Source organism: Drosophila erecta, unplaced genomic scaffold (genome assembly GCF_003286155.1).
Source record: "Drosophila erecta strain 14021-0224.00,06,07 unplaced genomic scaffold, DereRS2 tig00000000-arrow-pilon, whole genome shotgun sequence".
Taxonomy (NCBI): domain Eukaryota; kingdom Metazoa; phylum Arthropoda; class Insecta; order Diptera; family Drosophilidae; genus Drosophila; species Drosophila erecta.
The window spans coordinates 14715235-14727895 of record NW_020825194.1 but is presented as its reverse complement, the minus strand read 5'-3'; the positions used below and the strand labels follow the sequence as shown (position 1 = coordinate 14727895).

Below are 12661 nucleotides of genomic sequence, written 5' to 3'. Positions count from 1 at the left end.
GGCTATATACATATATTTATATGTTTGTAGCTCTGCAGCGGCAGGGGTATTTGCACAAGCGAAAGGGCTTTATCGGCGGCGGTCTTATTTGATTTTGATAATCAAATCACAAATTGCTTGTCTATCGATGGGCAATTTTATTTTAATTAAATGCTAATTATGTTTACCAAATGGCTGGAGTAAATATTTATTGCGTCACCGTCGACAATTGGAGTCGCAGTGGGTGTTCACCACCGAAAACGAGCTCGTTTAGTTTAGGAAATGCCTCTAATTGTTTGGGGGTGAGGAATTGGCCATTTTTTGCCCCGAAATCTGTTGCAATTTAAATGCAAATTTTTCAGCGGGCTCTGTACACTGTAACTTTTACGACTCAATTGAGCGAAAAGGCGGAAGGCAGTCCTGCAAGAAGGATGCGCAGATAAGATGCCAGCAGGAAGCGGCGGTGCTTCCACGTTTAATTTTAGACCAAAAAACTGACGTTGTAGAGGCTGCAAGTTGCAACGAGCTGGCCCCCGGATGTGTGTGGCGCCCACTTGGCCTTTCCGAGTGCCGTGTGAGGGATGCGGGTGGAGCGGGTGATCCGGGTGTTGTCTTATCTTAAATGCCGCGACCTCGCCTCAAGTGCATTGTTGATGGTCGCGACCCGTTGAAATCTGGCTGCAACGAATTTTCCGGCTCGGCTTGTGACGCATTTGAGACGAATCCGCTTGAGGCTTTAAATTTGATTGATTTCAAAATGATTGAGCTGCGACTCAAAAGTCAAAATGAGACACCAAATATGGTATGCATCTTAACGCAAGATTCATACCCATTCGATTGGGTTTAAATTTGTAACTAAGTGATAATTCGAAAATTCTGCAGGAAGAACACTTAAATATCAATATAAATCCAAGTATATATTAGTCAAGAAAAAATGTTGTTCAGTAATAATTCGTTAAGTAAGTAATTCGTTAGGTTTTGCGATGAGCCCTATAAATGTATAAAAAATAAATTTCTTTAAATGTGACTTTTTTCATAAAATGTCTATCCTCATTGCATATTTAAAGGAATAATTGTTTTGAATACTAGCTTACATTTTTTAAAACACCCAACACAGTTTAAAAATGTGAATGTTTTGTTTGCTTTATAGGCGGCACATGGGAATAAATTTAATTACAAATTTTTTGGCCAAACAGCCAGGGAAAAATCAACAAAATGCATAATTTTTATTTGTCCATTTCGCAGGCATAAGGTAAAACATAAATATTAAAATAAACCAAAAACAGAAGCGAGTACGGACCAACTGAAATCGAAATGAATATTACCTGCTACGAGGAACTTTCCCATTTGGCCAGTTTTGGATGCTGTTGCTCCATTCTCATTCCGCTTTTGGTATCTCCTGCTCCTTTTGTGCACTATGCCTTTTTCGCATTTCGCCTACTTTTTGCATATGTTTTATTCACATATGCAAACAGAATTTCCGTTCAATTCAATTGCTCCGGCGAGGAGGCAATTTTTTATTCCACGCTGAAGTGGCGGCCGCATAAAAGAGGCCGCACACCGCATCGCCACACTTGCACACTCGCACACACACAGTCACACCTCGTATCGCTGCAGATTCTATTCGACCAATTGTTGATATGCACGAGCACACACCCACGCACCCACACACACACACGCACACCCACACACAGCAGCCGAGGCAGTTCGTGAGCCGTCGAACTTCGTGTCCTGCCGGTCGGGCTTCCTGTTTCGGCCCTATCCTTCTGCCGCTTTTATAAAGGTCCGTTGTCGCTTCGATCTGTCGCTCAGTTGTTGCATACTTCTCGGCGCGTTCGGTACGCGAGCAGTTGGACAAACAGTTAGATAGAACTGAAAGTGAAAGATACTTCCAAAGCGAATTGGCTATAAATGTAAGTGAACTTCTGCCTTAACATTTCATTAACTTGGTGCAGTTTCTGCTTAGTATTTGGTATGATATTTATTTAGTATGATATATGTTGAGCAGTGATTCCCTCAGAATAGATGGTGATAATTAGTGCGATCGAAGAGAACTTATCTAAAAAATAAAATATATACTAAGCTCATTCTCATTCCTTTTCAAATAAACGCACAAACATTTTATAAGAAAATAAGCTAATTTACGTAATATTGCCTTTAAGACAAATCGCCCCTGGGATAATAATACATTTGTCAAATTAGCTGCAAAACAACACATTCAAAATTTTATGCTTCGGCATGTTAAGAGCAATCTTTAAGCTTTGTTATCAGATTTTATATCCTATTTGATCTCGGGGGTCTGCTTAATATCATCAACAAGTTTTTATGACAGCACATTTGTCCAATCTCACCGTAAAACTTCATGGGTGGCATCCACCCAATTTGACATTTAACAATTTAAATCCTGACAAATACCGCACATTAAGGCTGCAGATTGTAAAGGAAATTATTATAGCAAACTAAAAGACAGTCCTATTAAAGTGTTAACTGGTTTGATTAGCTGACAAGATACTTTTAACAATCGCGTGATAAAAAAGCAAGTGGACCCGGTTACTCCGAGTCAAGTTCGTTCTGTTTTTACATATTTGGGTCCGGCGGGAGCAGAAACATTGTTTATGGAGGATGGTCATCAATTGACAGCCGGCGGCCAAAGCTAATAAAAAACAACATCAATGCAGGGCTCCAGATTCCGGGATTGGGATGGCGATGGCACACATCCGGTGGCAGCACGCAACGCCATCCCATTAGAGGAGCACTCTCCCAAAAAGCCACTATGGATGGACTGGGTGGCCACGGGTAACATGAGGCGGCGCTTTAAAACTGCCCCTGGGTCTTAACTTGTTTTATGTCAACTTGGACAACGAGAACAGGGCAATTACAGCATGTGTAGCCAGCAAAAAAAAAAAATACACAAATACTTGAGCTGCAGCTGCGCCTAAAAGAAAGATCCTTTAAAATGTTAGCCAGTGCATGTGAATGTGTGTGGGCCAGGACTAATTAACCCGGCCAACAAGTGTAGCTGCCGCACTCATTACGGCAACAAGAGATGGTCAAGTAGGGAGTCATTCTTCGGGCCGGGAGCAGTCCGTGTAATGTCAACGTGCCCTGGTACACAATTTGGGTAAATATTTTATTACAGTTCGAGGACAGTGGGAAAGCTGAAGGGCTATGAAACTATTAGTTCAAGCATAAATATTAATAGAGAAAAGTATATACAATACGCGTAGATAAACAACAGTATTTGTAACACTTTGTGTGTAACACTTTGTTTAAACAATCTTAAGAAAACAGTTTGGCGAGCCTTAGTACCGGTAAATTAAATATATTTTAGGCCAGTACATCGTTAATCTCCATCCTAAAATATCCTAGAACATGTACACATTTCAAAATCAACAGCAGTAATATAACATGTTCTTAAGAAGGCCAAATGCCAGCGGAAACAAATGGAGTGGGATTGTCATAAAAACTTTTGGGTGCCTAAAAAAACCAACGAACCAAGACGCGACTCATTTTTCGACTCGCCTTTGACTTAGGGACTCATCATCAGCGCATTTCTGTGGATTTCAATTTCAATCATTAGGGATTAATTTGGCCAAAGCACAAAGGTCACACATGGCAGGCCTGTCACTCCCCCACCTCCATGCCCCCACAGCTTTAATGAGTCTTTTACAAAAGGGATAACGAGGCAGACAGGACGCATCCGTCTCGGAGTTGCTTTAATGTCTCGCAAAGAAGTTAAACCGCATAAATTTACATTTAGATCTACATAAACGGATGATGCATGATGTATGGCTAAAGCGATGGATGCAAGTCGCCCAGGTCCTTGGGCCGACGACTAAACGGTTCTCGCGTTCAGTATGGGGGTGTCCCGGAAGTGCAGCTCCTGTGAGGTGGGTGTCTGCTGGTACTCCACCACCACCAGTCGGTTTGAGCCCACCTTGAGCACGGGCGCCGGAACATACAGGGTGACCTGAGGTCCCACCAGTGGCCAGTACCTGCCGAGATTTTCGCCATTCACAAAGACAATGCCCTTGCCCCAGCCGGACATGTCCAGATAGGTGTCTGCCAGGTCCGACTCCTTCTGGATGTCCAGTTGGCCGTGGTAGATGGTGGGACCAGTGCGCAGCATTGTGCGCAACTTCTTTAGCTCCTGGAAGCCCTGACGGGCAGCCTCATTCGACCGGGTAATCAGCTGCTCCAGGCTGTCGTACGACTCGAGGGGGAATTGGGTCATGTTCCAGTTGCTCAGCACCTGCTTGTCCAGTCGCACATCCCGCAGGATGCCCTTAAAGTCGTTCAGCTGGCGACCGTAGTTGATGCGACCCTGGTTCTCAACGATGATCTGCAGCCTCCGTCCGGCACTGGCACTAAGGGGCAATTCGAATACGGGTGTTTCCCTGGCCAAAATACCCACAAACTCTCCATCCACATAAACGTAACCTCGATCCGCCAGTCCGGGAACGCTCAGGATGCTAGGATCCCGCTGGAAACTGGGCAGCCAGGTCTCGTAGAGCACCAACCCAGAATACTGCCCCAGAGCCTCGAAGCTCTTCGGCTTGGCGGACTGCACAAAGCCAGTGGAGAGACGAGTACGCGCCTCCGGCGAAAGCAGACTACAGCAGATGGTCAGACGCACAGTGCCGTAGGATCGCTTGGGAACGGGTCCGGGCACGGGTTGATTTGGCAGCGGGAGATAGCGGCCAATGATGCGTCGCAGGGCCTGGTACTTGGTAGTGGGATCTCCCGCCTCCGTCATGGGCGCATCGTAATCGTAGCTGGTGATGTCCGCCATGTAGTTTCCGGGTCCAATTTCATTGGCACCAGCTGTAAATCCGAAGTTAGTGCCGCCGTAGAACATGTAGAAGTTCACACTGGCACCATGATCCAGCATGTTTCTGGAAGACAAGGCAAAGTTATATACAACTATATATAATTATTCCCGAAAACCAAGTTGACACTTACATAAAAGTGGTAGTAATCGATTGGGTGCTAACATTGGCCATCGGCTCCGTCCAGTGGGTTAGCCAGCCGGGATAGTATTCCGCATTGACCAGCGGACCCTTCGGCTGGTACCTTCTAAGCTTGGCCCAAATGGGCTTAAGATCGTTCGTGGCTCCAAAGTCCATGGTCGCCAGGACTCCATGGATTTTGCCACAGCGCAGCACACTGGGTCCATCATTGGTGAAGAGCACCGCCTGACCTTTGACATGACTCTCGGTCTCATCGCGAAGCCAATTCCGATAGTTGAGATCGCAGGCAAAGAAGGAGCCATATTCGTTCTCCACCTGAACCATGATGATTGGCCCCCCATTGCCGTACAGATATTGGTTCATCTTGGCAAACAGTTGGGTATACCAAATGCGAACTTCGCTTAGATAATCTGTGGCATTTAAGGAATAAGAAATCTGAAAAATCTGAAAATAATAGAAGAAGCAATACTTACTGACGTCTGCTGTCCGGAGTTGAATCCCCGGATACTTATTGAGCAGCCAGTAGGGAAAGCCGCCCATGTCACGCTCCGCACAAATATACGGACCCGGACGGAGGATGACCAGCAGATCCTCGCCCACGGCCAGGCGTATAAAGCGCTCCAGATCGGCAATGCCACTCCAAACATAAACGCCATCCCGCGGATTGTGCAATGACCACTCCACATAACTTGTAGTTAATTGAAACATGACTATTGAACCATTAAAGCCCCAGAAGTGACTCACGTGGTCACCGCATTCAGACCCGCGGCTCTCATTGTCCTAAGATGCCTCTGCCAGGTGGCTGGATGGGCACGGAAGTAGTGGAAGGAGCCGGCAATGAATCTGAATGGTTCTCCATCCTTTAAGAACTGATCCTTATCGTAGTCCACTGCGAAAGTGCGATTCTCTGAAGCAGCTCCCAGCAGCGGCAGTAGACCCACCAGGACCACCATGCTAAACTTCATTCTAAAGGATAACGGGAATTTCTATATCAATTAAGGTGCTGGGAATCGAGACAGCTTAATATTGCATTGCCCTTATATTATAATTGCCCATAGTACTATTTTCCTCACTACAATAATATGGGCGACATTTATTTACTTTGATCACACGTCCCGTGCATTCTTTGAAAGATTGTCGAACAACTGAACAAATTCCACTAGGTGTTCTGTTCTCTCTAGGCCACGTTTTCCTTCCGGATAGTCTGAAGACCCAACCCGTTCCGCTTCCTAGTGAATCAATCTAAATCAGTCCAGTTGAGTTCATCGCAGTGCAAAGCGTGTCTCGTTTCAGCTGAAATGTTTCAATTGAAGTTCACGGCTCAATTGCTTAGTGACAACAAAATGATAAAATCTTTTGTTTGTTTTGCTTATGAATTGTTTGAAATTAATTCCATTTACTCAAGCCCCCCTGAACTTCTTGGCCCGAGCTCTTTCTGGTTTCACTCTTGTGTTTCACATTCCCTTCGGGTCTCATTAATTAATGCAAGCTCAAGCTCAGCCTAAGTCAATTATTTAATCTGGCTTCTTCACGCAGAGTAGTGTTTCGCATAAAACTTTTTATTTCCCCAGCAGCTGTTCCACAATAATAATGGATTGTTATTTCTGTATTCGGACACTTTGTTATGAATTCGTTCTTATCGGCACACTTTGTTGCTTTTCACTTTCTTCACTTTATGCTATTTGGCAAGTGTATGCTACGTGTATTTGTGTTCTATTTTATTTTTAATTCTCGATGCGGCTTGTTTTGATTACGCTGAACTATGAAATATTGTTCCAGTCATCATTATTGCTTATTAAAAATCATTTCTATGATTTTTTATTCTTTGACGCTTGTCCGCCATCTGTTTATAAATGTTTTTCGCTTGGGAACTTTATAAATTCACATTATGATTCATTTAGCCATTTAATTGACCAATTTTGGCAGGTGGTTATTTTATTTAAAATTTCCCCCAATGAACTCAAAATACTTTACAGCAAATCGATTTAAAATCCATTACTTTAGAGAATCTTCACTGTTTGTCTAACACAAATACCGAATGCAGCAGTTTAAGTTGAGACAAGCCAGTTTCATACATGCTTCATTTACACTAAATAAACAGTTTAATTCAATTAAGTTGAATATTTAAAATACATAAATGCTGTGATTTACTCGCTGTGATTCCCTACCTCTTATCAATAAATGGCTCTTCAGCCGATAAGGCAAATTCCCCTCTAACCAAATGATCTGTCAATTTACATGTAATAAATACACTGCCATCAAAGACCCCCGTATTTGGCCACCTAAGCTACGAATTCGAAATATATTCAGCTGTGACCAAGGAAAATCAGAACGGGAACGCAAACGTGGACTCAAGCCCAGTAAGTTTTAGGCATCTGACCTAAATAGATTATTTTGCATGCCAGTTACCGACATAACAAAGCTCAATACCCACTGCGTGAGCGGCTTAACTTTACTCGCAATTAGGCGAGAAAGTTGGCTATCACTCCCTTTTTTCTTTCGAAAAGAGTCCAGGTGTTTCTTTTGTTTTCGAACAAATAAAGCCAGCCAAACAATCTGCAATATTCATGTGACACTCACCTCGCTGATTGCAGCTACACCCAGTGAAAGAAGTATTTAACTTTTGTGTTGATTTAGAGCACAGACGAAACAGAATGCGATCGCGATGGCTGCAATTACTTTGTGGAAAGTGCGCCAACTGTTCCGCTTCAAATCCAAATTCAAACTGATCGTGCGGCAACCAGAAACCGCGATTAAGTGCAGAACAGAACGTAGCCGCGGCTGGCAACATGAGGCCAGCGCAATTGCAGCGCGGCGGCAGCATTGTTGAGCAACATTTTGGCTAAGCAACTAACGAAATAAAAAAACACTTTACACGTGCTTTATAACTTTACTTTACAAGTTTATAAAATTTAAAGAGCATCAGCTCTAATTGTGAAATATTGGTCAAAGCTGAAGCGTTATTTTTCTTATTAGTTTTCCATTTTTAGTTTCCCATTGACATAAAGATATTTGCACAGATTCCAAATAATTTCACATAGGTCTATCAAAATATTTCTTCTTTATGAGTAGTAATATATTGAGTAGAAATAGGCTGACTAAACTGACAATAAACTGACTAATATCAAAAAAATCAGTGTTCTAATGATACAACCTATATATTAAAAACTGACTAATATAAAAAAATTCAGTGTTCTAATGATACAACCTATATATTAAAAAAAAGGATTGGTCTTACCATCCTTGATCCTTGACGTTTAACCTACTATATAGATGAAGTCTCTTTATGCATCGATTGAGTGCTGCTTAATATTCCGTGCCCCTAAGGCATGTTCAAGTTATTTTCCTAAAAAATTAATGTAAATTTATTTAAAATCCACACGCATGCCGGTGGAAATTCGGAATTGGGCTGCAGCTGCTAGTACAAAAAAATAAAAAGGAGTCGATTTCGAATTATGGTCACGCCTCATTTTTTATGCATTAACTGTGTGTATTTGCTTTGGCCTGAACTCTGACCTCTTTTTCGCATGCAAAATAGGGTGACATGGAAATGCAGCCGCGGGCAATTGGCCGAAAAGTGAGTTTTCCATGTTGTTTTATTATTAATTTCATACATTTCTGCTGGCCCTCTCTGATTCCGTTCGTCTGTTGTTGTTGGGTCACATTGCGTAGTCCTTTCTTACAACTGGGCTAATGGGCCCATCTTATTCACCCACGGAAAAAGGGCGCACACACACACACACACACACACACGAAAAGCAAAGGCCGAGCACACAATGTGTTGGCCAAAATGTAAATCTAGACGTAGGACGACTTGGCACGTCTTTAATCTCGCACGCCTGTCGGCAGTTTAAAGTGTCCTTTGGGATGCACACACACCCCGAGGCACACTCACACACACACACACACTCTCACACACACACGCACGTTCTGGGACAGAGAGTGTCCTACATAGACAATTAGACAACAGACATGGCCAAGTTAACAGCTTATCCGCATTAAGGCGGCGGTGGGAGTTGAGTTTTCCTAGTGCGGTTCCATTGTCCAACTGCCGCCTGTCAGCCCGATGTCCTGGCGTCCTGGCGTCCTCATGTCCTCCTGTCCTGCCAGGACGTGGCTTGACGAGCCGGGCCAGGTAGCTCGAGAACCGGAAGTTCGCCACATTTGCACACTGTTAATTTTGCAGCAGCAAACTCTACTGGAATTAGTTGGGCACAGTGGGATAAGATAGCAAGTTACTGGGTATCAGTTAACCAAGAAGGAGCCAAAAGTGATTTAAAAAAAAAAATTTCGAGAATATTTAATTATAACCTGCCTAATCAAGTACTCATGTTTTCCTGTGTAGGCAACTATTTTTTCATACCTCCCACATTGTAATTAAAAAATTGAATCCGGTACTTATGACCACTGTTGGCTTAAAGTACAACTGACATGTTCCGATGCTTTGACATTTTAGGACCTCTCCTCTAGTCCCTAATATTATATTGTTTAAGCCCAAAAAAACAGCAAACTTTCGGCCCTTTTAGCACTTTGGCTCCATTCAAACTCCAAGCAAACAGAGGCGTCGTAATCATAACAGCGATGAGACCTAAGTGCCTAACAACCTGTTGATTGTGGCAGACGCGACATCAATTGAATTCAAATGCATTTCGCTAAGTTCAATTGAATTGCTTCTGCACTTTTCTGCTCGAAGCTGCAATGTTTGCTTGTTTGTGGTTGTCGCCGCCGGTGGCAATCAATTGAATTACATGTTTGTTGTTTCCTGTGCGCATCGCATCGTTAGACGTCGCCACCGTTTTTACATCTATTGCTTCTGTTGCAGCTGCCACTTCGACACCGTTTGCCCCCATTTCCCCCGGGTTTTAGCCACCAGGCCAGGGGTTTATTTGCATGGCAATTTCACTTTACAAGGCTTGGCATAATCATGCGTGGCGTCAACTCGTTAGAGATACTTGCAACATGGGAAGCTGCACTCGAAAGTATACGGGAAAAGTCTAGTTGTAAAAAGACAAGAAGACAGTTTGAAATACCATTATTATACAAACTACTTAGGTATTTAAATATTTGTATTCGACTTAATAATAAATTTATTATAAGCCAAATCAATTTCGACATCTATATATTTGAATTTTAATGCTTGAGTGCACTTCCCCCATTTCGTCCAGTGTGTTTGCATTTGGGACTAGAGTTGCAGCATCAGCCGCCGTTGCACTTGCACTCGATTGCATCTCGCCTAAAGGCCAGCACTCATGAGCATCAGAATGTGTTTGGATATTTCCGCAGAAACTTGCGGCACTAAAAATAGCGGATTGCAATGGTTATGATCTATCATTTGCACACAACTTAAGCATATTCTCCCCTTTTATTAAACCGATCCTATTCAACATTTTATTATAAAACACAGTTTGTATTATAATTTTTTTAAATATTATGTTGCATGAATGTATGTTGGATAGCATTCTGTTTCCCCACAAGCTCCTTAGCCTATGCACACCCCCCGCTAATCCCAGAACACGGTTACAAAAAGGTCAAGTAGACGCCGCCGCGGGGAATTTGCGAGTCTAAGTGCACTAAAGCAAGTATATGCAAAAAGCAAAAAAAAAGCAGGGAAAATCAAAACAAACAAAGCAGGAAATGAAATGGAAAAGCATTTTTAAAGGGTTACTCCTCATACGCCTCCTCTTGTTAATACCTCTAGTAATTTTTTTAATTGTTTACGCGAGTGAGAATATAACCCTGAGTATTTATACACCAGAATACAGCTAAATTCTTTCAAATTCTTACAAAGCTGCTGAGTAGAGGTAAATTTAATCGGTACAATTATAAATATAGTGATTATACTTAGCTACTTAAAATAAATTGAACTATTTTCTAGCAAAAAATTGTGATTTATCAACATTTCCTTGTGATAATATCTAATAAAATATATAGAGGTTCATATAAAATAAACACAATTCCCTAATAATAATATTTAAAATAAACATAATTCCCTAAGAACATAGTTACCCAATAAGTATCCCTATAAGTACATCGTAGTAAAGCATCGATTTTTTCGCAAGTCCGCTTTTCCAGCAGCGCATCGACTTCCAAGCCCGCCTAAAAGCTCGCCACGTCCAATGCGCCCACTGAGCGGTTTGGTAGCAGTGGCGCTGCTGCTGCTGCTCCTGCTGACGGCATCATCGAGTGCGGCGGACACGGGCACGGAGGCGGAGGTCTCCGGCAGCCCACTCACGCCGGGACCCGATGAGTCGCGCAGGGTGGTGAAGCGGGCGCCCACGTCCAGCTTCATTGGGATGCGCGGCAAGAAGGACGAGGAGCGCGACACCTCGGAGGGCAACTGGCTGGGATCGGGACCCGATCCGCTAGATTACGCCGACATGGAGGCGGACAGCGGCTACTCCGAGAACGGGCGGCGCCTGAAGAAGGCACCGCTTGCCTTCATGGGCATGCGCGGCAAGAAGGTCTTCCCGATCAACCCCCGCCTGTACGAAGTGCTGCAGAGCCTGGAGGAGGAGCGGCTGCGGGAGAGCCTGCTGCAGGACTACTTCGATCGCATTGCTGGGTATGATGGCTCAGCGGTGGGCAAGCGGGCGCCCACTGGATTCACGGGCATGCGAGGCAAGCGGCCCGCCCTGCTGGCTGGAGAAGACGATGCGGAGGCGGACGAGGCCACGGAGCTGGAGCAGAAGCGGGCGCCGATCAACTCGTTTGTGGGGATGCGCGGCAAGAAGGACGTCTCCCATCAGCACTACAAGCGGGCAGCTCTCTCCGATGTAAGTCGACTTACCATGCAGTTGGTGGCAAGTACAGTGGCCTCTCTTGATGAATAACACATGACAGAGACCATTGAATTGCGTACTGTTGTCGATCGTCGAGTATGTGAAGATCTAATCGACCCTAGTTCTGGCACACTTTCTTTAAAAAGTCCAATGACTTAAGGGGCAAACAGCAGCGCTTCGCGGACTTCAACAGCAAATTTGTGGCGGTGCGTGGCAAGAAGAGCGATCTGGAGGGCAACGGCATCGGGATTGGGATTGGGGAAGATCATGAGCAATCTCTGGTTCATCCTTGGCTCTACCTCTGGGGAGAGAAGCGGGCGCCCAACGGATTCCTTGGAATGCGAGGCAAACGGCCAGGTAACTCGAACTCATGCAACCAAAATTCGTTGGTAAAAAAATACGATTTGCTTAAAAAGATATTGTGTTCCTAAAATCCCAAAAGTTACCCAAGGTGGCAACCTATTATTAGCAACTAGCTTATTTCAGTCTTCAATTAATACATTTGTTATTTATTGCTCGTCCATCGGGAAAACCCACTTATATACTCTATTAATTATGGATTTTGATTATTCTTTCGCCTTTATCCACACAGCACTTTTCGAGTAGGCGGCGCTGAGCGATTTGAATGATCTTGATGGAAGTTCCTCTTAGAGCTACAAAACTAGGAAATGCGAAAATAGATGAACGCAGGAGGCCGGAAGAGCAGATTTGGCAACAGAATGGATCACAAGAGTGTTTTAAATAATCACTGGGCTGGAGATTATTTCAAACACGGATACACAAAATTTCAGCTTCATGTATAACGAGACTTGCAAATAATTTATTGTGAATACATTTCAAATTGAATGATGCTTCAAAGATTGTGTTAGTTCAATTGTACTATTTGCATATCTAAGTGTAAACTTTTAATCAAAATTACGATGAACATTAAAC

The 12661-nt window shown here is 43.5% G+C and overlaps 2 protein-coding genes across 4 annotated transcripts; one reads left to right on the top strand and one right to left on the bottom strand.

Annotated features, from left to right (window-relative positions):
- Positions 1-3657: 3657 nt before the first annotated feature.
- Positions 3658-7685, bottom strand: LOC6553840 (beta-galactosidase). 2 transcript variants are annotated; one of them, XM_026984010.1, is made up of 6 exons: positions 7530-7685; positions 6051-6242; positions 5694-5915; positions 5423-5637; positions 4942-5359; positions 3658-4874 (listed from the first exon to the last, which is right to left on the bottom strand). In XM_026984010.1, the coding sequence occupies exons 3-6, from the start codon at positions 5912-5914 to the stop codon at positions 3815-3817; spliced, it is 1914 nt and encodes a 637-aa protein (XP_026839811.1). In that variant the 5' UTR covers position 5915; positions 6051-6242; positions 7530-7685; the 3' UTR covers positions 3658-3814. The 2 variants fall into 2 exon arrangements, with proteins under 2 accessions (XP_026839811.1, XP_015010085.1); XM_015154599.2 differs by lacking the exon at positions 6051-6242.
- A 3367-nt stretch (positions 7686-11052) lies between these two features.
- On the top strand, positions 11053-12554 carry LOC6553841 (tachykinins). 2 transcript variants are annotated; one of them, XM_026984009.1, is made up of 3 exons: positions 11053-11722; positions 11875-12085; positions 12321-12554. In XM_026984009.1, the coding sequence occupies exons 1-3, from the start codon at positions 11066-11068 to the stop codon at positions 12332-12334; spliced, it is 882 nt and encodes a 293-aa protein (XP_026839810.1). In that variant the 5' UTR covers positions 11053-11065; the 3' UTR covers positions 12335-12554. The 2 variants fall into 2 exon arrangements, with proteins under 2 accessions (XP_026839810.1, XP_026839809.1); XM_026984008.1 differs by having other exon boundaries at positions 11851-12085.
- The last annotated feature ends 107 nt before the right edge of the window (positions 12555-12661 follow it).